Source organism: Pan troglodytes, chromosome 15 (genome assembly GCF_028858775.2).
Source record: "Pan troglodytes isolate AG18354 chromosome 15, NHGRI_mPanTro3-v2.0_pri, whole genome shotgun sequence".
Classification (NCBI taxonomy): Eukaryota; Metazoa; Chordata; class Mammalia; order Primates; family Hominidae; genus Pan; species Pan troglodytes.
In genome coordinates, this window is record NC_072413.2 from 59,459,333 (window position 1) to 59,485,308 (window position 25,976).

Here is a 25,976-nt window from a genome sequence, read left to right on the forward strand (position 1 = left end):
GTAGTTCTATTTTAATTTTTTGAGGAGCCTCCATACCGTTTTCCAAATGAGTATACTAATTTACATTCCCATCAACAGTGTACAAGGGTTCCCTTTTCTCCACATCCTCTTCAACACCTGTTATTTTTCATCTTTTCAATAATAGCTGTTCTGACAGGTATGACATAATATCTCATTGTGGTTTTAATCTGCATATCCCCAATGATTAGTGATATTGAGCATTTTTTCTATACCTGTTGGCCATTTGTGTGTGTGGTTTTGTTTTGTTTTTTTTTACTTTTCATTTATTTTTACTTTAAGTTCTGGGATACATGTGCTGAACGTGCAGGTTTGTTACATAGGTGTACATGTGCCATGGTGGTCTGCTGCACCTATCAACTGGTCATCCAGGTTTTAAGCCCCGAATGCATTAGGTATTTGTCCTAATGCTCTCCTTGCCCTTGCCCTCCCACCCAACAGGCTCTGGCATGTGATGTTCCCCTCCCTATGTTCTCATTGTTCAACTTATGAGTGAGAACATGTGGTGTTTGATTTTCTGTTCCTGTGTTAGTTTGCTGAGAATGATGGTTTCCAGCTTCATCCATGTCCCTGCAAAGGACATGAGCTCATTCTTTTTTATGGCTGCATAGTATTCCATGGTGTATATGTGCTACATTTTCTTTATCCAGTCTATCATTGATGGGCATTTGTGTTGGTTCCAAGTCTTTGGTATTGTAAATAGTGCTGCAATAAACATACATGTGCATGTGTCTTTTTAGTAGAATGATTTATTAATCCTTTGGGTATATACCCAGTAATGGGATTGCTGGGTCAAATGGTATTTCTGGTTCTAGATCCTTGAGGAGTCGCCACATGGTTTTCCGCAATGGTTGAACTAATTTACATTCCCACCACCTGTTGGCCATTTGTATGTCTTCTTTTGAGAAATGTCTATTCAGGTCCATTAACCATTTTAAAATTGGGTTGTTTCTTACTATTAAGTTGTTTGAGTTTCCTCTGTATTTGGATATTAACTCCTTATCCAGATATGTGTTTTACAAATATTTTCTCCCATTCCACAGGTTGTCTCTTCACTCTGTTGATTGCAGAAACTTTGCAGAAGCTTTTTAGTTTGATATAATTCCATTTGTCTATTTTTGCTTTTGTTGCCTGTGCTTTTACGGTCATATTTTAAAAAGTCATTGCCTATGCCTATGTCACAGATTTCTTCCCCTAAGTCATCATTTGGTAATTTTACAGTTTTAGGTCTTACATTTAAGTCTTTAGTCCATTTTTCAGTGATTTTTTCATGTGACGTGAGATGAGGGTCTGTTTTTATTCTTCTGCATGTAGATATCCAGTTTTTTCAACACCATTTATTGAAGGGACAGTCCTTTCTTTGTTGTGTGTCCTTGGGATCTTTGTTGATAATTAATTGATTGTAAAGGTGTGGATTTATTTCTGAGCTCTGTATTCTGTCCCATTGGTCTATATATCTGTTTTTATGCCAGTACCATAATGTTTTGATTACTGTAGCTTTGTAGTAGATTTTGAAATCAGGTAGTATAATGCCTCCAGCTTTGTTCTTTTTGGTCAAGATTGCTTTGATGTCGTGCATTATTTATAATAGGAAAATATTAGAAACAACTTCAGCATTTAGCAATGGGGGTACACTTCAATAATATACTATTTGATGAGAATTTTCAGCCAGTCAAGAGATAATTTTATGTTACGTAGTTAAATTGTCAGGTACCGTCGTAAGCACCTAACATGTATTGTTTATTGCACGTGATTCCTATAACAGCCTTATAAGATAGGTGCAATTATTATCCTCATTATGTCAAATGGAAAAGTGAGACACTGAGCAGTTAAGTCATTTGCCTAAAATCTATCACAGAAAATGGTAAAAATAGGAGATTAGAATCCAGGAAATAATACAGAGGTTATGATGATGAACAGTCTGTATCCAAGTCAGGTTCTGCCCAAGATAGTGAATTGGCAGACCCGTTCCCCTCCCCAGCCTCAAAAAAGACTGCCAGGAAATTATGCCAGTAAGCTATCAGGGACTGGATTAAGGTAGTGGAATTATGAAGGATTTTTTTCCTATTTACCAAATTTGGTAATAGGATTACATTTCTTCAACAATGGGGGTAGGAGGAATAAGCCATTATTAAGTCAGGGACCAGACCCCTGGTCTCTCAGAACCTGGGGTACGGCCTAGTACATGCTGCCTCCCTGACTCATTTATGGCGAAATTCACATCACACTCCTTTTATCTGAATCAGTGAGGGTTGTGTCAGCAGCTGAGTCCCTGGCATGGATGTGCTGGAATCCAGGCCTCCCATCCCCCATCCCCGGCTCGCAGGGGCCTCCCCTTCGGTTCTCCTCCTGGAGAGAGAGGAACAAAGACTAGGGGGTGAGGGATGGAGGGGGGCTATCACAGGAATGGGGAGCAGCAAAGTAAATATTGGTCTGAGGCTTTGTTCGGAGACCCAGTTTATGGAAGCAAAGGTTTCCATTTGGAAAACAGAAGACACTTTGTGGCCAGTGCCCGAAACAGCCTCTCACTAGCAGGCCCTGGGACTGGGTGAGAGGGCTGAGCGAAGTACTCCTCATTGTTTTGGGAATGCCTTAAGTTTGTGTTTAGGATCCACCGCTTTCAGGTGGGCCACAGGACGCTCTGATGCCGGTCGCTTTTGCCTCCTCCCGCTCCTCTGCCTGCTGGGGCGTCTTTACGATGTCAGCCTGCAAGGATGGAGTTCCTGGCAGGACCATAGCTTTCCATAAGAAACCACTTCTCAAATGGCCAACAAAGTTGAAATCCTGGTTTTTGAAGGTCAGAATATCTTGGAATCTTGTGAAATAAATGCCATCGCCGCATACATGCTGGCACAAAATGATCTCACGTGTGCTCAGTGTACCTGCAGCTTGAGTGCAAAGGAACATTCTTTTCTTTGCATTACTTTCTCCATTGTTGTTGTATTAAATATTAGCGAAGAAGTGGGAGAGGCAGAGAGCAGCCAGGCAGCAAGGTAGTCATGTGGCCCTGGAATTCATCTTTCAGAATTTTCCCAGGCAGGGAACTGCACTGTGACCTTCAGCACAAGAGCTCTGAGTTCTCATTCTGGCTTAGCTGGCCCACTTGTCTTTAAGAAGGTCCCCTGCCTTTTATTTTGAGATAAGCCTCTCCACCTAAATGTGTGTTCCTTACTTCTGGACCTGTTGGCCAACGTACCTTTAGGGAGTGCCCCTCCAGCTGGCTTCAACATGTGGGGTCGTAGCGGGGCTGCAGCCTGCCCTGTCCAGCTCTGATGCTTCCCAGCGCCTCCAGCTCCCCTTTCCCTTCCTGAGGCCTCACTGAGCATTTGGCTGAGCCCCTGCCAGCCGCTGGACGTGGGGAGGAGAAGGCATGCTCAGACCCTACAGTGGCATTACTGCTTGTGCTCTGTGTTGCTGTGACACCCAGCGCAAGGGGAAGAGGCCCTGTGACAGAGGGTTAGACAAGGAGAAGGGGAAGTATAGCCGAAAGGCTGGGAGACTTTCCCCTTTACAGGCATGGGAATTCTGAAGAAGCCTCTGTTCATGCCTTGGGGTAGTTGGTTGATTCCTGGGGACTGAATGGTGCCCACTTTGCAGGAGGGGATGAGCGAAGAAGGAAAGGGCAGTTCATGAGACCCTAGCATATGTCCTAGGTGCTCATATTCATTACCAATGTCTATGAAACTAAACTGCACATTGGCATTCCGTAAATATCCGTTGAACAAAATATCTCATTTAATACCCAAAGCATCCAGGGAAGAGTATCATCCTCATTTTAAAGGCCTAGAAACTGAGATCCAGAGAAATTAAACAACTTGCCCCAGATCACACAGTAAGCCAGAGTCAGTGCATAGATTCCTGACCTGACTGTCCTGCTAAATAATATACAAGCCATTTCCATTATATCACAAATAGAAGTTTTGAGTCTCTAATATGTACAACTGAGAATACTGTCATTAGACGGGAATAGAGGCAGTTTTCCACAATAGGTGGTTTTTGGCCTTTTGGGAAATACCTAAGGATATTTCCTCTGATCTGTTTGGAACCAGGTTTCCCCCTTTCCCTGAGCAGTGGCTGCTACAAATACAATCTGGTTTGCTGCGGGTCATTTGTTGCAGTTTGCCTTTGGCTCGGATCAAAATAGAAAATGAGCCAGAACATGGTGTTTCCTGTCTCTGCATGTTCCTACCTTATTCATAGTGTTCCATCTTTTTTTTAGGTTATTAATTGTGGATTTATTTCCATAGTCAGACAAGATCTGACTTTGGGGCCAACATATGTTGGACCCGCCTCCTTCTCTGCTGAAGATTCTCTGAAGACAAAATGTGCATAGGCCTTCTCCAGGATCTGGATTTTGGGGGGATTATTTGGGACCTTTGCTTCTGTCCTCTCCAGCTACCAGGCTTTCTGACCTTCTGTAGCTAAATAGGGCCACAAAAATGAATAGGAACAAGAGAACCTGAAGTTCAAGCTGTGTCTTTGGCTCTGTCTCTTTGGACGCGACTGCCAAGATATTTGGTGTGACAAAAGGATTTGAAATAGTCGGCCTGTTTTTTCAGTTTGAGGTTGTTCTGTTGTAACTGGTCTTGTTTTTGGTAGCCATCATTATCACTGACAACCTAGAGACTGAGTAGACCGCCACCTCCGTGTCTGCTAAGATAGTATAATTTAAATCTTTGATGTAACCAGAACACAACCCAGGTCACACTTTGCCCCTGTGTCTCATGATGACTGAAAGCTTTTGGGGTGATGATTGCTTGGTTATGGTGTTCCTGGACCCAACTTGGAACCAATAAAGCCTGCCAAGTTATAGATACTCTGGCTTCAGTAGGGCCCGGTATTGAAACACCAAGTGCCAGGACTGCTCAAAAGGTGAAAATGAGATGGGTGTTCTGCCAGGTGGTTTAGTGAAAAATCAGTCAATCCAGGATCACACTGACTGAATGCTAGGCAAAAGAAACAGTTCTTTCATTTGTTTTCATTTTTTGCAGAGTTGGAGGTCTTGCTATGTTGCCCACACTGGTCTTGAACTCCTGACCTCAAGCAATCCTACTGCCTTGGCCTCCCAAAGTGTTGGGATTACAGGCATGAGCCACCGTGCCTGGCTAGAAACAGTTTTTTAAAAACTCCTTCTAGTTAGGAAGAGAAGACCAATACACATGAAAGAAAAGTGTACAGTAGATAGCATGTAGTAAATATAGTCCTTATGCTACAAAAGGAAAGGTAGTTGAAAATGAACATTGGGTTCTAGGGGAAACTCTTAAGTATGTGCCAGTCTGTGCTCAGAAGTACAACCTGATTGGCTGTGAGACTAAAGCCAGCTGATAGCTTTAAGCAGCCCCTCGGGTGTGGGCTGCAGATGGTTCCCTAGGAAGCTGGGTTGACTCCTGCTGTGACCAGCTGGGACTGCCAGGTAGGACCTGAAGCGGCTGCCAAGGGGCTGCCACCCCACCCTGAAGACAAAATCATGCAGTCTAAAAACCTGACTGCTTTGGATCAAAATCATACCCTGTAATATGTTCTAGTTTTTAAATAACTTGGGTTTTCCTTAATTACTTAATCTCTGCTGAGAACCCAGCTGCATCCATCTCTTCTAGGTCCGGAATTATCCACAGCATCTCATGAGCAGAAACAGCCATGTCAACATAAAGTTAGCAGACTCGTCGTGTAGAGAGTTGTGCACTGGCAGGTTGGGGGGAAGGTGTTCATTCATTCAGCAGATATGCACTGAGTGCTTGCAAGGCGTAGGGCTCGCCTTCAAGCCTTGAGGATGCAGCAGTGAGCAAAACAGAAAAGAGTCCCTGCCCTCATGAAACTGACATTCTTTGGGAAGCTTATAAGCCTGAAGCTCATGAACAGATTGTTCATCTTGTAGTCTCAGCTGGTGACCCTCCATGGCAGCTGCTCCCGGTGGCAATTCCTGGATTTTCCTATCAGACAGGCTCAGAGCAGTCATCTGCTTGAAGAGTCTGGGGGGCTTGTCTGAAGCTGCATTTGCATATCAAGTGTTCCATTATATTTTTTGTAGGATGCAGTGAGATTACTGGGGGGAGGCGTAGCTCGAGTCCTTGGTCCTTGGTACTGTCTCTGGTTAGTGGTGGGTTCTGGGTCACTATTATAGGGGTTGGGAGGTTTAAAGCAAGAGGCAGAATGGCAAGAGTAGCAGCCCCAGTAGGCTGCATTTGCTCCCATTGCCACTTGCACGATCTTTCTCATCCCTCTGGCAAGACTAGTCTGTTCACTGGCAGCCCCCTGCATCAGGCTGTGAGGACGCCCTGTCTACCTCCCGTCTCCATCCCTGTATTAACCCATGTGCCATCAAGAGCGACTGACTCTTTCTTTACAAGGTTCTTTTTCCTTCCTTCCCTGTAAGCTAATAGCTTGGCTCAGGCTCGCCAGCAGACCCTCCCCTTTTTTGCTGGAGGGCTTTGGCATGCCCTGTCTCTTCTTTGGGGCCACCCAGGGAGTTCCTGTTTCCTTTCTGTGGGAGGCTTCCAATTCTTAGTTATAGCAAAAGAGCCTGTATTTTTTAGCTCACTCCTGCCCACTTCTGGTCTGGAATGATTTATGGCTTAGGTGTTACAGATGGGAGTCCTGGAACTCTTCCCAGAATCTTTTAATTCCATTCTTGTGGTATATGACGTTCTAAACATTAAAATGATGTAATATATAACTCCCAACCAAAACAAAAGAGGAGATCCCTGCTAGCCAAATTCTTCCCTCCTCTCCATACACGTTTTTCCATCGCTGTGCAGTAAATCCTGGGATGTGTTTGTCAATCAGCTTCCTTGTTCTTCTGGCTCCTCACTCCCCAGGGACCACCGAGCCACAGACTCCACGGTTTTCTCTGAGGGCATGCGAAGTGGAAACTAACCTGTCCCTGCAGCCAGCCCAGACCTTCTACAATCATGTCTACCAGTGGTGAAAGGCAGTTCAAGATGAGTTGGACACAACCAAGAAAAATAGGGAACAAATATGTCATAGCTCCTCTCTGTCTGCTGTCTATAGAAGGAGGCTAATAGCAGCAGATCTGGTGAGGGCCAGTGGCCCATGGACCTGCCTGCCCCAAGGCAGCAATCATGGGAGTGGGGTCAACGAAACACTAAGGAGGTAGACCTGATAGGACTTTTTAAGGAGGAGTGGCCAGGGTTCTGGACGGTTTGAAGCCTGGAGAGAATGGAATGGCATGAGTTCAGTTTTTGGGACATTCAGTGGTAAGACTGGTTTCTGTTTTCTCTTCTGGAAGCTCATAGATACAGGATCTGTTCATTCACTTGATTTGTGCCTCTTATTTGGGCTTCAGGACACATCTGTGGCCAATCGCAATTAAAACACCATGCCCAGTTAGCCATCATCGCCACTCAGAGCTGTCTGCTTTACCAGGCTAAAAAAAAATGATCTTTATCACCAGTTGTAAGTGACTTAAAAAAAAAAAAGTACCCTTCCACATTACTCAGAACTTTGCTGTCACCATCTTGACCCTCACCAACAGGTCAGGTTGTTTTAATAATCTAGTGGCTGGTAAGCTTTCATCCTTTACAATTAAAAAAAAAATCACTGATTTGCATAATGCAGAGCCATTTGCCTACTTTGTTGGGGGTGGGGGCTGTCCTGTTCATTGTGGATGTTTAGCAGCATCGCAAAATACCAGCAGCACCTCTCCAGTTATAACAACCAAACATATCGCCAGACATTGGTTCCCAGGGGGGAAGAATCTCCCCTGGCTCCCTTACATGACTGTCAGGTGATTGTCCTTGGTATGAAAAGTCAAATGGGTTAGATGATCACTTTTCTTTTTATAGAGGCCAAAGCCAAATGTGTCAGACCTTCTTTATGAAAATATAAGCGTTATTTTTTTTCTGAGTTTGTAGAAAGGCAGAGTTCCTGTTGGGGGCTCATTACAGCTGTTGGTGCCTGCACTGACAGTGGCATTGTTAGGGATGGAGCCCCTGAGCTCGGGGGAGACAGCGGAAGCGTGCAGCGTCTGTTTAATGTGAGTGAGGGCTGGCATGCTGCTGGCAGCTCTCAACAGTGAAGCCTGCTGCTCGATAAGGCATTATTATCAGAGCCTGGGGGCATCCAGGGAGCAAAAGATTAGCTGACTGAGCATATATCTAAAATGGGTTATTTTTAAAAAGCAAGCAGTAGAAATACTGCAGCTTGTCTTGTTTTAGCATTTAATAATTACACTTTCACTTTACCAGCAAGGCATTGAGTCAGTGGCATTTTATGAAAAGCATCCTCCCAAACCTGAACTTTGTGAGTCAGATTCCCATCCTGTGTGTGGTACATGTGGTTGGATTGTACAAACAGATAATCAGAGTTTTGCAAAATGTTTCCCAACCAGTATGGGAAAACGTGCTGATAGCAATATGATTGGGCTTTGAGGGAGAGCCACTTGCTGGCTTTTTTTCTTTTGTTTCCCATACACGGAAATGCCATTTCAACTTGAAATGTGGATACCTTACCAGAGGATTGCTTGAGCCTGGGAGGTTGAGGCTGCATTAGTGAACTGGGACTGCACCACTGCATTCCAGCCTGGATGACAAAGTGAAACCCCTGTCTCAATTTTTTAAAAACCCACACACAAAAAAAACAACAAAACAAAAAGTAGAACCTTAAATGCTATCTTAAGGCTGAATAGTCTCTAAATATTGAAAGTAGACCCTAGCCAAAAGAGACATTACCTGTTTCTGTAATATAATGAATGGTATTAGTGTACTTATCTTGCATTTTAAATTCAATTCTGTAAATGTTTATGGAGCATGCATTATGTGCCAGGGATGAAGACACAAGAACAAAATGTGGACCTGCCTTTTAATTGCTTACAGTCAAAGGTCATGATAACACCATGTGATGGAGAGAAGAAAGTCATGATTGATCCTCGTGGAGGTTGGAAGGACTTCCCAGAGGAGGGGCTGTGTGAGCTGTGTTTTGAAGATGAATAGGGACCTTATAGTCACAAGAGGAGGGCATAGACTCCCAGACAGAGGTAACAGCAGTGCAAAGGCACAGAGGCTTAAAATTGCAGGACGTGCCCAGGAAACCCCAAATGACTAGATGAGGCAGATTTGTAAGAAGGGAAATGGTGCTGGTTGGCGGCAGGGGTTGGGGGGAGATGATGAAGAAGGAAAGTCATAATGGGTCTGATGTCCTTTGCTGAGGAGCTTAGACTAAACTGTTTAGGTAAAAGGAGCCAGCAAAATCTTTAAGTGAGGGAGTAACATAAGATTTGCATGTTAGAAGGCTCTCTCTGGCTGCTATGTACAGAGGGAGGCTAATGGCAGCAGATCTGGTGAGGATGATGGGCCCGTGATCTGGGAAGTTGCCTGCCCCAAGGTAGCAATCATGGGAGTGGAGTCAAGGAAACACTAAAGAAGTAGACATGATAGGACTTTTTAAGTGGGAATGGCCAGGGCTCTGGCCATTTGGAAGCCTAAAGAGAATGGAATAGCATGAGTTCGGTTTGGGGGAAATTCAGTGGTAAGATGCTTGTTTGTCAGAAACACACTTGAGATGGGAGATCAGTTTGGTGTCATCCATGTCCTCTTGGTAAGTGGAAACTATAATATAAAATCTTTCAGGCCAGGTGCAGTGGCTCACACCTGTAATCCCAGCACTTTGGGAGGCCAAGGCGAGTGGATCACCTGAGGTCAGGAGTTCGAGACCAGCCTGGCCAACATGGCAAAACCCTGTCTCTACTAAAAATACAAAAATTAGCCGGGCATGGTGGCACACACCTGTAATCCCAGCTACTCAGGAGGCTGAGGCAGGGAGAATCGCTTGCACCCGGGAGGCAAAGGTTGCAGTGAACCAAGATCACGCCATTGCACTCCAGCCTGGGCAACAGAGCGAGACTCTGTCTTAAAAAAAAAAAAGTCAAAAATCTTTTAGTAGATGTTTATAGAGAGAGAAGAGAGGAGACTTGAAGAAGGAATTCTAAGTAAGGGTTAAGGTTGAGTGGAAAAAAGAAGAAGAATCAGAAGGAAGTGGTTTCATAGTAGGATAAATCAAGTGCTGAGATGAAGTCAGTTCACTAACAGACTCAGAGTTCTATTGGATATGGCTAGAGGTTCTTGGTGTCACCATCTTAGGATCTGCTCATTTTTGGGGTTTTAAGAACCCATCTGAACTCCACTTAGCCAACTGAAGCCTGCCTTCAAAGTTAACACAATGTGCTTTCTCCCGTATAAACCTTTTAAGCTGTTTCTGATGACTGTTCCTCTTCCTGTTAGAGCTCCACCTCTTTTAATTTAGCCTCCATACCTTTAGAGTAAGGTCTGCAGCTTTCTTCCTTAATTGACAGTGGAGATCAATATGTAACCCAGATTGCAAAAATGGTTTGGGAACACTGCATGTTCTCACTCATAGGTGGGAGTTGAACACATGGACACAGGGTGGGAAACATCACACACTGGGGCCTGGCAGTGGATGGGGGGCTGGGGGAGGGATAGCATTAGGAGAAATACCTAATGTAAATGACGAGTTGATGGGCACAGCAAACCAACATGGCACATATATACCTATGTAACAAACCTGCACGTTGTGCACATGTACCCTAGAACTTAAAGTATAATTAAAAAAATTTTTTTAATAGTTTGGGAAGAAATTGTGGGCATGTCATTTGCTTGAACAGATTTTGTTCCCCAGCCAGAGGACTAGAGAAGAGTTTGTCATGGCTACAGTGGAGGAATCAAACTCAAAATAGCATGTGAAAGGCACATTCCACACAGAAACTTCGGCCCGTGCATCAACACTGCAGACAGGGGGAGAGGAAATGAATTCTCAGCCAGTAGATTCTCAGGCATCACCTTGAGGCAGATATGGCATATTCTTGGCCATAGTCTCTACTTCTCTAACTGGGCAAAGTGTCTAATCAACTATAACCCAAAATATCTTCCCACATGGCATAAGTGTCGAATTCATACATAGATCAGAGGGAGAAATGAAATTGTGGTTGTCTTAAAAGTTTACACAGTTTAGGGATCTCCATCCTGAAAAATGATCTAAATAAATGAAATGGTATTTTTACTCTTTATCCTATAAGCCCTATACAAACTAAGTCCATAAATATCCTATTTGATGCTTAAACCAAAAGCTTTATAAAGAGAATTTCACTATGTGAAATAATGACTTAAAGAAATCCTATTGTGGATGCTTTTGTTAAGTTGCTAAACCTTTTTTAAAAAGTAGATAATCATCCAAGATATCTTCTTTGTGACTCTTAAGTTTTAGTGTATTTCAAATGTGGATAGTTTTTGACTGGGAGGTTTGTTCAAACGTTCTTCTCGACCACTAGGGGGTGCTCTAAAAGTTAGTGATGTCTAAATGATTGACCAATCAATTAAAACACCGTGCCCAGTTAGCAGTCATCTCCACTCAGAGATGCCTGCTTTACCAGGCTAAAAAAAATGATCTTTATCATGGCATAGAGACCATAAAAGCTGTGTCCTTTTATTTTCGTTAACCTAATTAGAAGTCAAGCTAATTGTAGGACTTCATAGAACTGGCATCGGGAATAGTATGCAACTGTTAAAAAAAATCATGGTCTTGATGACTAATTATATCAGGAAATAATATGCAATATAAATGAAAAGAGAAGTGTATGTTTTTTACTTTTTCCTTTCTGTTTTTAAAACATGCTGTAAAATGTTAAGTATAATTAGGACACAAAGGAAAAATTAAATCTAGTTAACATTACCTTGAAAACTTCTTATTTGCCCTGAAATCTCCAGTTCTTTGGAAGCTAAAAGCTTGAGACTTCTTTATCTGGTTGTCAGGATTAGGGTGATTTTATTTGAATTTTCTTTATTTTCTTCTCAATTTTCTATTTACTTTGTAATTACATTTGAACTATGGATATGTAATTAGTTTTAGAAATAGAAAAATCAAAGCTTTATAAAGGAAAATATAGCATCAGCAGACCTGATTGTCCTACTTAACTCTTCCACAAACTGTTTTAACTATGGGCAAGGTACTTCACTTCTTTGCCCTTTGCTTCTGTAAAATGGTTGGGTGAAACGAATCTTGGCAGTTTGTTCCAGCTCTTCTAAAGTTCCATTTTAAATTTTACCAGGAGACAAAAATGGTTCCTATTATGTTCACTCTTGAAGCATTTATTAACCCTCACAATTGGCCAGGCACTGTGCTTGGTGCTATTAAAGATATCTCACTTAGTATCTGGGCTCTGCCTTCAAGGGTTTCCGGTCCCCCATGGAAAAGAAGACCAAGTGCACAGATCCATCCCAGCCCTACACAATGATACTGGAAAGCTGTATGTGGACCAGAAATGCCAAAGGAGGTTCCATCAGGAAGAGGGGACTTGTGCTCTGACTCTGCTGTACCCCTGATCATATGTTACCACTTATTTATGCTTTAAAGAACATCCTGGCCTGGATGTTTCACAGTGTGTTAAACTGCAAGGTAGATTTCCTCTTTGTTTCCCTGGTCTACTGTATATATGCCAGTAAGCCTTGTCAGGTTTCATTATGAGAGATGGCTATAATGCATCCAGATTACCAGGAAAACACTTGGTCTTTGAAAAGAGCTGTGTGTCCCTCTAGGTTTGAAATGCAAAGTCCTAAGACTTTGTTATATTCAGGACATATTTCACCTTCCCAAAGACTAGTCTCAGCTCAGACAGGATGTATCTTGCCTGTGGGCTTGACACAGGGGTTGCTGGGTGATTGAATTAACCTCTGACATCTTCTGGGCTGTGCAAAATGATAAGTTCAAAAAAAAAATGCAGCCATTAGACTCCTTCTCATTGTTTCTTCCTTGAAGGCTTTGTAATCTTTCTTAATGTGGTTAAATTCAAGTTATTTCCAGTTCAGACATGGTGCAATCAGATTTCCTCAGCGGGTGCTTTTCCACTGCGACCTCTTTGACGTCAGTAACTGTTTCCTGTTGATTTGAACTCCCTGCTCACCCTGTAGATGACTTTGTCTGAGAAAAATAATAAAGCAACGGTACTTAGGAGAAGTTCAACACTGCTATCTGTTATGGAGATTTCCTTCTCCTTTCCCCCAGCTGTCAATAGCACTCTGCAGCTTTTCATACAGCATGAGCTTGTTATTCATGTAGAAATACTCCAAGGCAGTTCTTAGAACTTGGGTAAGTAAGAATAGATGTGGCTCCCAGCTTAACATTGCCTTAAAGCAATAGCTACATTTTTCATAACTTTTACGTGTTATGTCTATCTTTGAATTATTTCCAAAAGGTAATCTGCATCCTCACTATAATTCTGAGTATGGTGGCTATTTCCTACTGCCTTGGTTTCTGGAATGATACATCTTCAAATGCAGTCTTTAAATCATAGAGACAACAGATTTTTACTTTAAATGGAGACAAATCTTTGCAATCTGGTTCTGAGATTGAATCAACTTTATAGAAAGGAGGAATAACTGCTATAAAAAGTCTCGCTTACAGTAATATGTTTGTAGTACATAAGGAGGGCATTTGTTTTGCAGTAATAATTATTATAAAGCCCCTAAAATAGAAAATATGAATTACCAGTCAGTGTTAGAAAACTTATCAGAACTGAAACCTTTGTTAGTATGTTTTGGTTATCAAATCTAGTTTTGTAACCCCTTGCTTAGCAAGCATTTCCCAGAAAGAAAAGTCCTTACCCGGTCAAGGCCATTACCATATAGCATCAGGAAACATCCCTGTGTCCCAGCAGCTGGGCTAGGACTCCTTCCACCTCCTTCGACCCTCTATACCCCTGTCCCACACTGAGGGTTGGGGGAGCTGCTGCAGTTGCTGTTTCGGCTGCTGTTTCATTCCTGTCCACTTGTGAGTGTGTGTGTACCTCCGCCGGTCTTGGAGGTCCATGAAGGAGGCATCACCTCTAGACCCAGTGCATGCAGCTCACTGCCACATGTGCCACAGCCACAGCCAAGGGGCCTTCCTATGCCTCATGCAGCAGGCCCTTTGGAGCCCTGGGAGCAGACGGCCATGGGGGCTGAAGCTGCAGTGGATGCACTAATGATGATGAGGATAATAATAGTTGCTAACATTTCTTGAGCATTTCATTTATGGTATGCCAGACACTATTCAAAGCCCTTAGCTTAAATCATTTAATCCTCACAAACCTGTGAGTTGGGTTGTCTTATTATCCCCATTTTGCAGATGTGAGTTTTGTGAGAGAGAAGCTAAATACAGCACAGCAGGAGTTGCTCTTGGACCTCAAGCATCCTGGCCCAGAGCCCAGGTGTCGCCACTGCCCTGGGCTTCCTCTTAGTCATACCAGGGACTTGGGCACTGGGCACAAAATCTCCTCTTTATATAATGTAGTGGTACCAATAGCTTCTATTGATTGAGATTCTTTTCTGGGCTTGGCACTGTATGAGGCACTTGGCTTCTGGTTTAATCTTTACATGATCACTGTAGTTATAGGTGTTATTATCCCAGATTTATAAATAAATAAGGAAACTTCTTACCCCTTAAAAATGGGTGTGTGTGCCATGCATGGTTGCTCACGCCTGTAATCCCAGCACTTTGGGAGGCCGAGGTAGGATTGCTTGAGCCTAGGAGTTCAAGACCAGCCTGTGCAACACAGAGATACCCAGTCTATACAAAAAATTAGCCAGATGTGGTGGCACAAACCTGTGGTCCCAGCCGCACAGGAGGCTGAGGTTGGAAGGATCACTTAAGCCCAGAAGTTCAGCGCTGCAGTGAGCCATGATCCTGCCACTGCCCCCCAGCCTGGGTGACAGAGCAAGACCCCGTCTCAAAAAGAAAAACAAAAATTGTGTGTATTTTAGCTGAAATTCTCCTGGTAGCAGAAAATTTACTTCAGGTAGTAAGAAAACTTTCTTAAGGCTATGCAAAAAAAAAGAACTAAAAATAAAGATTCAGAGGTACAACGGATGTCTCATGCAACCCAAGGGCAGGAATTGGCCAGCTCTCTCGGCTGATCTGAAACCAGAAAGACATGAGGAACCCTGGCAGTTTTGCTCTTGGCTCACTCACCCTCCCTGATCTCTTGTCTCTGCCTCACTCTATGTTTCTGCTTCATTCTTCTCCTTCACCCACCCACCTGTCCATCCACCCACCCAGTCTTTCTCCACTCTCTTATACCCAGGCATTTCCCACGTTTACACTGCAAAAGCAGTTTCCGTTTCCTAACTCATGTTTCCTCAGTTCCTGCACACAGCCTAGACTAAATTAAAAGCTTTCTATCTCAGTTTCAGTTTTCTGGAAAAGAGACTCTGGGCAGGTGCAGCTTGATCTAACTGGCTGTGCACAGATGCTGAGCGTTTACCCATGCGGCCAGGCTGGAGCATGGGTAAATGCTGAGGAAGGGATCACCATGAGCTGAGCAGATGCCTCCAAAGATGTTTGCCCCAGTGACCCTACAGGATCTTGCCCTGCCTGGTCCATGCTCGCTCTCCAGTCACTTTCCTTAGTTAGTATCATCTTGTCACTTGTACCATCCTGGCATAGCACTTTCATCCACCCAGATGTTATGTCTCTTGTTCATACAAATTGCCCATCAGCTTTAACTCCTATCGAACAGCCCTTAATGAGGGGGCCTTAGGGAATGCACCTTACTTATACTGACAACCATTATTCGGGGGATATTTTTAGCCCCTTGGGCCTGGGGAAGGAATAGTTCTGAACTGATAGCCAGGGCAGAGAGTGGACCCAGACTGCAGCAGGTCAGTGGCATCAGAGCAAGTGACGACAGGAATTCTATTATTACCAGGCAGCAGCTCCTCTGCCTCCCACACCTGTAACTCACACCAGGTGTGGGACAAAGGGATTTCTGAGTTGCTTTCACTCCCACCGGTGTTCATCATCCCATGTTAATGACTTGTATTTGTGGTTGGCTGAATCAGGGACAAAAGAGAGGAGCAGGGACAAAGGGCTTAGCCACTTGGCTTTAGAAGTGATGTTAAACCGGTCTCCTGGCCCTGAGATTTCCTACCACACAGGTCAGGGCAGACTTCACCTGACAGAAGCCAAAAGCCTCAGGTAAAGCTGTACAGATGTGCAGGCTCAGTTTCTAGGAAAACGGACTTTAGAAAAACCAAAATGGTTCTATGCACAGGTTTAAATACAGAAACAGTCATCTTTGCCATCTCTGTCTAGAGTGGGATTTGGGAAACCCCTCTCTGCCATAGGAGTGACTCACTACAACCATAATCCATCTTCCAGTACTTCCCTAAATGCAGGATTTCCAAAAAATGCTTCACCTAGTTGCTTCACAGTTGAATTTGTGAATCATGATTTAGTGTTTGTTGAGTCATCAGTGATACTAATTCTTAAATAGCACAGACTGAGAGTAGAGCTGTAGGTGAGAGGTTATCTTTTGCCTCCTTTTAGAGCTTCAAATACAGGTCTTTGCTTTGTAAAGGGCATTCACTAAATGTGAGAAGTTTTACTCCTTTGGAATTAATTTTGCTGGAGTGATTTGCTTTTGTAGCTGATGTTGTTTTATTCTATGTGGCAAGTTCCAACATTACTGGCGTCTTTTTCAAGCCAAGCACCATAGCTGCACCTGTTTTACCCCAGGCACTGGGCTTATAATTCTAGTAGAGACTGGTAGTGAGTGATCATGTTTATTAATGGCAGCAGAGACCCTGCACTTCTCATTTGTGGGTGACCTGTGAAAGCACCCCTAAGTAGCTTTTTGCTTTTTCTGCATTTCATTTTGAAAACAGCAGTACAGTTACAGCGAAGCCTCACACTCACCCACTCCAGCGCTTGACAACCTGCCTGCCTTTGCAGTCCCTCCCATTTGCCTGACATCTTACACTTCAACCGCACAGTCTTCCTGACACCTCCCACCTCAGTCCCCACTCCAGCCTGACTTGCATACCCTCATCCTTCTAGGCTGGGGAATTGACTCCTCTTAGAAGCTTTCCCCCAAACCCCGCCTGCCAAATTCCACCTCCACCTCCAGGCTGCTCAGATGCCCTGCTCGGTGTCCCCATAACACCTTCTGTACCTCTCCACTGCACTTAACACACTGTGGCGATGTGCTGTGCCTGCATGTCCATGAGCTTACTGAGAGCAGTGTGGAGTCATATTAGTTTTAGGAGACTGGGTCCTTACCCAGGCCCTGGCGTACCACGTGTGTGTTTAGTAAACATTTGTCTTGTTCAGAACCTTAAAGGAACCAAGAAGATCTCTGCAAGCCGTAGTAGATGCCGTAAAGCCTGCGCACCAGGCTCCAAGTGGAGCTGCTGGGACCTGAACCAGAGCCAGCCAATTTTCATTGTGGATGCCATTCCAACAAGCCTGGTTACCTCAGGCAGCAGAAAGGCTATTATGGGACATGGGTAGTTACTCGTGTCCCTTAATAATGGGCGACAAGGATGCAACAGTTTCTTTTTGTAGCTGCTTTCTGACTCCCATTGCCTAAACAAGGGCTCTCTCAAACAGCCTCACAACTGTGTCTTTCCCATGTCTTATCTTCCATCTTTCAGATGAAAATAAGAAAAACATGGAGGAAGCACATGTGACTTTAGTTTGCTTCTAATTGCAAGAGTAATACACACTCATCATAGAAACTTTGAAAGATACTGAAAAGTAGAAAAAAGAAATGTCACCCCGATCCCACAACAAAAAACTGACTTCTGTCACTCTATAGCCATCTTTTTTATCCTTTCTATGCATCTGTCTGCATTTTTGGCTATAACTAAAATCATTCTGCACATTCACATTTGTGATCTTTTTTTAAATTGAAAATACCTACATGAGAGCACAAGCATTGGCAGCTTCAGCAGCAGCTATCACTTACTGCACACTTGCCCGAAGGGATCTGAGGACATACTTAATACAATTTTACTTCTGATGATGACTCCTCACCCCACCACCACCTGATGATGTGTGGGTCTTCTTTCCTTTTCCTTTTTTTTTTTTTTTTTTTTTGAGACAGAGTCCCCGTCTGTCTCCCAGGCTGGGGTGCATGGCGCGATCTTGGCTCACTGCAACCTCTGCATCCTGGGTTCAAGTGATTCTCCTGCCTCAGCCTCCCAAGTAGCTGGAATTAGAGGTGCATGCCACCATGCCCAGCTAATTTTCTTGTACTTTTAGTAGAGACGGGGTTTCACCACGTTGGCCAGGCTGGTTTTGAACTTCTGACCTCAAGTGATCTGCCCGCCTCAGCCTCCCAAAGTGCTGGGATTACAGGCATGAGCCACCACGCCTGGCCTGGATCTTCTTTTCTAAACACTAGAGATTTCTTGTCATTTATCTCCTTCTCTTCAAAAGTAATCTTGGAGAAATTGCTGCCAAATCTTTGCCTCTCTGCAGCAAATATTTTAAAATGGGGTGAACAGAAGTGCAGGTCAACAGAGGGTTTCCTCCAGCAAAAACATTTTGCTTGTTGATAAACATATCTTTGCTTTTTATACCTGGTGACGTTATTTGAGGTCTTTGATAGGATGGACCAGTACTCTGCATTAAGTTGTCGTCACGTCTCAGCTGGCCTGTGTCTCCTGTCTGCTTCAAGAGTTGCTCATAACCCGAGGGCTGTGAATTACACTCTGTGTTCCAGGTGGTGCCAGACAGGAGGTTAGAAATGAGACTCTGAATGAAAAGAAACAGGTACAGCAGAACCCATCTTTCTGGAATTCTAAAGCTTATGGTCCCTCACTGTGTAGCAGAGGTGAATCTGCCAGAGTCTGGCATTATCTGAGAATCTGCCTCCAGGGCTGTAGATGGGGCTGGGCTAAAGCAAGACTAGAGGGCAGGATTTTCTCCCCCCAGATCTGGAATTTAGCCCACAGTCTGGCTTTTAGATTTTAGGCTTTCGATGACTACTGCCTTAAAACTGTTGCCAAGTGCGCCACTTATAGCAGCCTAAGGAATGGCCACTTCCCCACTGACCCAGTTCCAGTAGCCAGGTGTTCAGAGCAATTGGAATTCATGTGACTGCCAGTCAGATGCACGAGGAAGATGAACAGGCTGGTTAACGAAAACATGTAAGACTGACCCCCTTGCCCAGAGATGATTCAGGGTGGCTTTTTGCCTTAGTCTTCCTCAGGCCATCAGTGGCCATCCCTCCAAATGGACAGACACAGCATTGGCATAAAACCTTACTATGCAGATGCAGCTTTTTGGGATGTTTCCGGTGTGTATATATCCTCCGCCCACCCCGTTGCTAACCTGCTAATTCTACCTTAATCCTTCCCATTTAGAAAATACAGGACAGCCATTGCTCATCAAAGCTTGTCCCACCCAATTCTGCCTCTCCCCTTGTCAGTCACCCTCAAATGAAGGCCAGGAGCTTAGTCAGATGGCTTGCTGTATTTACATAGTTTGCCTGTTGGCTTACATTGGCCAACCCGAAGAGTTGTTTTGGTGGTGGTGGTTTTTGTTTTGTGAATCTTGCCATTCCTTCTTCACTATTAAATTCTTGCTTCGCTTTTAGCAGAAAGAAGTGTTTAATAAATTCAGGGGATTTTTTTTTCTTCTAATTAAGGTGTTAGTTAAAATAGGGCATAGGAGGTCATAAGCTGTGCTTCCTTCTGATAGGGGTCTGCGTGGTTACACCAGGCTTGCAATGGGAGCTGAGCAGGAGCACGCACCCTGCTCTGCCCATTGTTCAGCTGTGAATGTGTGGAAACACCCTGTGCAAAGCCGGTGGCACTTACAACCACAAATAAAGATAGGTTCAAGGCTGGGTGTGGTAGCTCATGCCTGTAATCCCAGCACTTTGGGAGGTTGAAGTGGGAGTATTGCTTGAGCTCAGGACTCGAGACCAGCCTGGGCAATATAGTGAGACCCCGTCTCTACTAAAAATCAAAGCCGGGTGTGGTGGCGCACGCCTGTAGTCCCAACTACTCCAGAGGCTGAGGTAGGAGGATTGCTTGAGCCCTGGAGGTCAAGGCTGCATTGAGCCAAGATCGTGCCACTGCACTTCAGCTTGGGTGACAGAATGAGACCCTGTCTCCCCCAAAAATAAAGATAGGTTCTGTGTATCTGCATCCTTTGGTAAAATACCAATTTCCTCGCAAAATAATCTGCAATCCCACAAAATGATATCACGGGGTCCCAAGTCGATGGCACTCATCCTGTGGGCCTTAGCTCATGTTTCCCTTGCTCAGAGACGTCGCCTGACCTCCAGGCAGGTGACCAGATATCACGCCTCCTCTGCTTTTCCTTCACAGGATTTACCAGAATTTGTCAATCTGCTTGTGTCACTTTTTTTTTTTTTTTTTTTTTTGAGTAATGTGTTTCTCACACCAAACTCTGTATGGGGAGAGGCTGTGTCTGCTCTACTCTCTATTGGATCCAGGCTCCGAACTCAGCACCAGCTAATCAGGAATTTCATAAATGTCACAGGAAGGAGTGAGGAAACCCATTTGTCTTAGAGGTGCTTGAAGCAAAACGTTTTACACTTAGATAATTCTTGGATCACTTTTTAAATGAGACTTACACGTTTCTTTCATGAAGCAGTCATGATTTCCATAGCACTTTATTCACACTACTTGCATAGTGTTTAGTACACTGCATAGTGACTTTTAAGAGTCCACTTTTACCTGCTAGGTTGAGAGTCACTTAAGGGGGAGATGGCATCTCGCTCATTTCTACATTCTGACTCTTGACTCAATCTTTTGAAGGACTGAGTGGTATTTCCAATGTGGATGCTACTATGAGGCTGTCATTTGGCTGCCTTTTTTTTTTTTTTTTGGAAGAAGGAGTCTTACTCCTGTCGCTCAGGTGGGAGTGCCGTGGCACAATCACAGCTCATTGCAGCCTTTACTTCCCGGGCTCAGGTGATCCTCCTGCCTAATTTTTTTTTTATTTTTTTGTATAGACAACCTCTTGCTATATTGCCCAGGCTGGTCTTGAACCCCTGGGCTCAAGGGATCCACCCACATAGGCCTCCCAAATTTGTAGGATTACAGGCATGAGCCACTGCACCCGGCCTCCACTTCTGTTTGGCTGACTTGTCTAAAGGGGTGTTCTTTTTCTGTGATTGTTTTCTGCCCACTTGTGAGAACTAGAGCACCCTACTAGGTGTCCTTTACTTTGGGTAATTAACCCCACATGTTCCAGATTAAAGGCATTTACCTTTCGATTTACATTCTCTCTCCAGGTACATGACCTTTAAGGTACAGAGCCGGAACTCGAGTCAAAGGTTTCTGATGCCTTCTGTACTTTTGATTTCACGTAGCAATTCAAGGCTGTGTGAAATGAACTACAGGAGATCCAGGTGCTGCTCTGCCCAGGGGATCTAATCCCACCAGACCGGTTGCGCTGCACCCTGACCCATGGTCAGGATGTTTCCTGGAATACATCCACTTGACAGTCTCCTCTCTGTGCCACAGCCTTAGGCAATATGCTGCTGATGGAGCTCTAGGTTAATTGCTACACCACATTGGGCCCTCTCTTGTGTTTGTTTCCAGGATCGTCTGTTTTTTGTGATGGAGTTTGTGAATGGGGGTGACTTGATGTTCCACATTCAGAAGTCTCGTCGTTTTGACGAAGCACGAGCTCGCTTCTATGCTGCAGAAATCATTTCGGCTCTCATGTTCCTCCATGATAAAGGAATCATCTATAGGTGAGTTTTGGTTGCTGCCCTGTCTTCTAATTCACTGCCTCTCCCCTCTCCTGGCATGATCCATCCTTCCACTTCTCATGATAATCAGTTGAAACCTTTTTTGGAATTAAATTCACAGAAGTTTTGTTTTGGTTTTTGTTTTTGAGACAGGGTCTCACTCCATAGCCCGGGCTGGAGTGCAGTGGCGCAATCATGGCTCACTGCAGCCGGTCCATCTCGACCTCCCAAGTAGATAGCTGGGACCACAGGCACGCACCACTACACATGGCTAATTTTTATTTTTATTTTTTTTGTAGAGACAGGGGTCTTGCTATGTTGCCCAGGCCTCACAAAGGTTCCAAGGATCCATTAGGATAAATTAATAACAGTAATAAACACTGCCTGCAATCTAAAATTTGCCCCACTTTGTATTCATAAAATAGGCCCGAGAGTCTCAGAAGAGACTATTTATTGATGAATTGGTTCAGCCCCAGTTTGCTAAGGACCTGTCATAGCCAAGCCCTGCAGGGTGCTAAACACACTGTTGTTCTCTTTTTTTCATTTTAACATTTGAAGTGAATCCCTTAACCATGATTCTATTCCATTTTAAGAATCTACACCTTAACTAAAGGGTGTGGCTAACCTGCTCTTAAGTTGCTGTAACAAGAATTACAGTCATGTGGAGCATGGCTCACCAGTCAGGAGCTAGGTGAGCCACTTGTGAGCAGTGTCCTGCATGATAATATCTTCCGTGTGCAGCCCCCTCCCAAATATTTGATTCTCCATTTTGTGACACACAATCTTTTGATCATAATATACCATACTTTGAATGGACTCCGAATCTGCTTGATGTTGTTAAGTCTCAGAATTCAACAGATATCAAATGTAACTTTAGTCAGAGAGAAGGTTGGAGACAGTGAGAAATGTAATAGTGAATGTTAGACAATTTTTATTCTCACATTTTCCTGGTTTTTTTTCTGCTGTTAGTGTCCTCACCTAATTGCACATATGCTCTTTTTTCTTTTTTATTGTTTTATTTCTTTTCTTTCTTTCTTTTTTTTTTTTTTTTTTAGACAGTGTCTTGCTATGTTGGCTAGGTCGGCCTTGAACTCCTGGCCTGAAGCAATCCTCCCACCTTGGCCTCCTAAAGTGCTAGGATTACAGGCATGAGCCACCACACCCAGCTCACATAAACTCTTTTTCTCTTGAGATGCAATTGTTGCTTTCCTTAGAGAAAAATTTTTGTATATTAGGGGCATGAATGCCAAAGTAAAGGATTTCCTGATTGAAATTTGCTATTTATTAACCTTGTTAAATGCAGTTCCTATCATAAACTCATGACAGTATTGACATCATTATTAAATTATAAGAGCTTTAAAAACAGTGAATATTCTTAAATACCGTGGGAGTCAAAATAGGAAGAGAACAAGTAGTAACTCTCTTAGAGAGAGTGCAGTAAGACTGGTGGGTGGTGCTGGAGAGAAGTGGGAACGCAAGCACTGCATAGCAGGTGTGGCAGGTACCACAGAGACACTTCTCTAATTCATTCTCAGTGCAGATGCCCCAGACCTCAACTCCATACAGTGCATTTATCACAGCCTCACGGCACTGTGCAGGAGGGAAGAGGGTGCAGAACTGGGAACCAGCTTGGATAAGGACAGTGGGAGCCACCTGTTTGAAAGCAGTCTAGGATCTCTGCTCGTTCTTAGGTCACGGGGCTGCAGCAGTTTGATTAGGCGGCTTGTTTTGAGCTTTCTTGACCAGGCTGTGGGGATTAGATCACAGCATTTTTTTCCCACTCTCCACTTTCTTTCCAGTGTATGATTTGTGGAGGTTGCTGGTATGATCTCTGATGGTGAAGGGAGTTAAGCGTCCTCCTCATGCTATCAGACTCCAGGCAGTAAATTCCATTTTTGTTCTCCTCTCCGTGGCTAATCCAGCCATCTCCACTCCGCTTGCCCCAAAGAGAGACGTTTCCACATGTAGTTTTAAAAACTACGTGTAAGTAATGACTCCCCTACTTGACAGGGACTTCTGTTGCAGATCAAAATAATATTAACAACAAGACCTAAAGTGAACACTTGGACTGGGTGTGGTGACTCACACCTCTAATCCCAGCACCTCGGAAGGCTGAGCGGGGAGGATCGCTTGAGCCCAGAAGTTTGAGGCCAGCCGGGGCAACATAAGGAGACCCCTATCTCTACAAAAAAAAAAAAACATACACATATATATTAAAAAATTAGCTGGCTGGGCGCGGTGGCTCACACCTGTAATCCCAGCACTTTGGGAGGCCGAGGCGGGCGGATCACGAGGTCAGGAGATCGAGACCATCCTGGCTAACACCGTGAAACCCCCTCTCTAATAAAAATACAAAAAATTAGCTGGGCGAGGTGGCGGGTGCCTGTAGTCCCAGCTACTCGGGAGGCTGAGACAGAAGAATGGCGTGAACCCCAGGGGGCGGAGCCTGCAGTGAGCCGAGATCGCGCCACCGCACTCCAGCCTGGGCGACAGTGAGACTCCGTCTCAAAAAAAAAAAAAAAAAAGAAAAAAAATTAGGCAGGCATGGTGGCATGCACCTGTGGTCCTAGCTACTTGGGAGGCTGAGGTGGGAGAATTGCTTGAGCCCAGGAGTTTGAGGCTGCAGTGAGCTGTAACTGTGCCACTGTATTCCAGCCTGGGTGACAGAGCAAGACCCTGAGTGTCGATCAATCAATAAATCAATAAAACGAACACTTGTTAGAGGACCAGCACTTCCCTTGCATTCGTCTGTTAATTCTTCTAACAATATTATTATATAACAATAATAGTGTCCACATTGTTCAGATGAATAATTAGGTCTCCCAAAGACTTCATCACCAGACTGCTAACTGGTAGTGAAGTCAGAATTCAAACCATGGTTCTAACCACTGGGCTACACTGTCTTCTCAGGAGAGACTTGAGGATTTAGAGTACCACTACAGTGTCAGCTTCTTAGTCCTTTTTGGTGGTAGGACCACTTCAATTCCTGAAAATAAGGTAGAGTGGGCAAAAGCAATTCAGTCTTATCTCAAGCTTTCTTGAATCCTCAGAGGCTTTGAGTTGGGCCGAGCAGCAAGCTTGCTTTCCTTCATTGGATATTACTGCCCCTCAGTCTGCTTGTCTCATTTGTCTCAAAATATGGTGGGTAGACACTGTAACTTCATGTGGTTTCTGGTGAAGCAGTGCCAGCCCCCATCTTGACAAATTTTATTTCAATTCATGGTGTCTGTGGTTCAGTTCTGAGAATTGATTTTAATTTACTCTTGGACTTGAATCTCATGTTCAGGCTCTAACTGATACGGTTGACTTTGAAGGGAACACAGTTAATTAGGATAGATTCAAATGCTATTTTTATCCCTTGGATTTATTTCACAGGATAATTTAATTCCATTCAGTATACAGGCTGGGAACAGAGTCTTAAGGATAAGACTTTGAAAGCCAAGTCCTTGGAATTCACACACAGTAAAGGGCACATTTGGGTCACAGAGGGTGTGGATTTGATACAAAGGCCCAGTGAGAAACTTGGGAGTATCAGGCAGCCTCTTTTATCATACATGTCCCAGAATGCCCTTTATCAGAGCTAAAATAATCCCCCAGAAGATGCCTCTGACCTATCCAAACAGAGCTGTTGTTTGTCTGTTTGGATTCTTTGAGGGAGGGGAGGGAGAGAGGTGTTTATTTTCCAGCAGGTTACAAAGATGATACCATATGCAAGTCACTGTTAAAGAAAGCTTCAGAAGGTAGTACCTTAGGCTCCTCTGACATGAATTTCTTCTTTAGCTGCCTGTGCCTGTGCAAGAGGACATGGGCCAGTTACGTTTGCACGCATTCCGTCTTGTGTTCTGACCCTGATTCTCAGATGTATTCACTTGTATTTTGTGGAGGAACAGAAGCCCAGTTCCTAGGAGACTCAGCAAGGGAAGGGCCTGCCTCTCTGCCTTTGGTTGGAGGGTCTGGAACCTGCCATGGCCCAGAAACCAAGAAGAGTAGGCTGGGAAGGAGGCAGTCATCAAGTCAGTTCTCCCAAGGGGAAAAAAAGAAGACTATTCATTCTTTTGTCCTGGGCTTCTTGGCCGATTGGAAGGCCAGACAGTGCTCATGAATAATTTACTCATGGTGTTGACTTTTTTCCGGAGTCAAGCCCTACAGAAAAGTAAGGGAAACAAAGGGGCATGCATCCCATTGACCAGACATCTTTCAGCATGTTTCATCAACTGTATTAAAGGGAAACTCAGCTGTCATTGACATTTCAACCCCAAACTCCTGAAGCCAGCCAGCACACATTTGATTTGCTGTTTCTGACAAAGTGTGGAATACTGTATCTGAAATATGTTGGGTGAGGAATAGTTTATAGAAGGGCACAGTTTAAATTTCACTTCCTCCTCACCATGTTACCCCTGGGCACACAGCACTTTCCAACACATGCTTTTCGACTCATGAG

General features: G+C 44.1%; 1 protein-coding gene across 4 annotated transcripts in view; it reads left to right on the forward strand.

Annotated features, from left to right (window-relative positions):
• The window catches only part of PRKCH (protein kinase C eta), a 331,758-nt gene that overhangs the window by 142,080 nt on the left and 163,702 nt on the right, over positions 1-25,976 (forward strand). For all 4 annotated transcript variants that reach the window (XM_009427900.5, XM_063792940.1, XM_063792941.1 and 1 more), the window contains exon 10: positions 21,384-21,538. In XM_009427900.5, the coding sequence (XP_009426175.1) occupies positions 21,384-21,538 (155 nt within the window). The remainder of the gene's footprint in view (positions 1-21,383; positions 21,539-25,976) is intronic.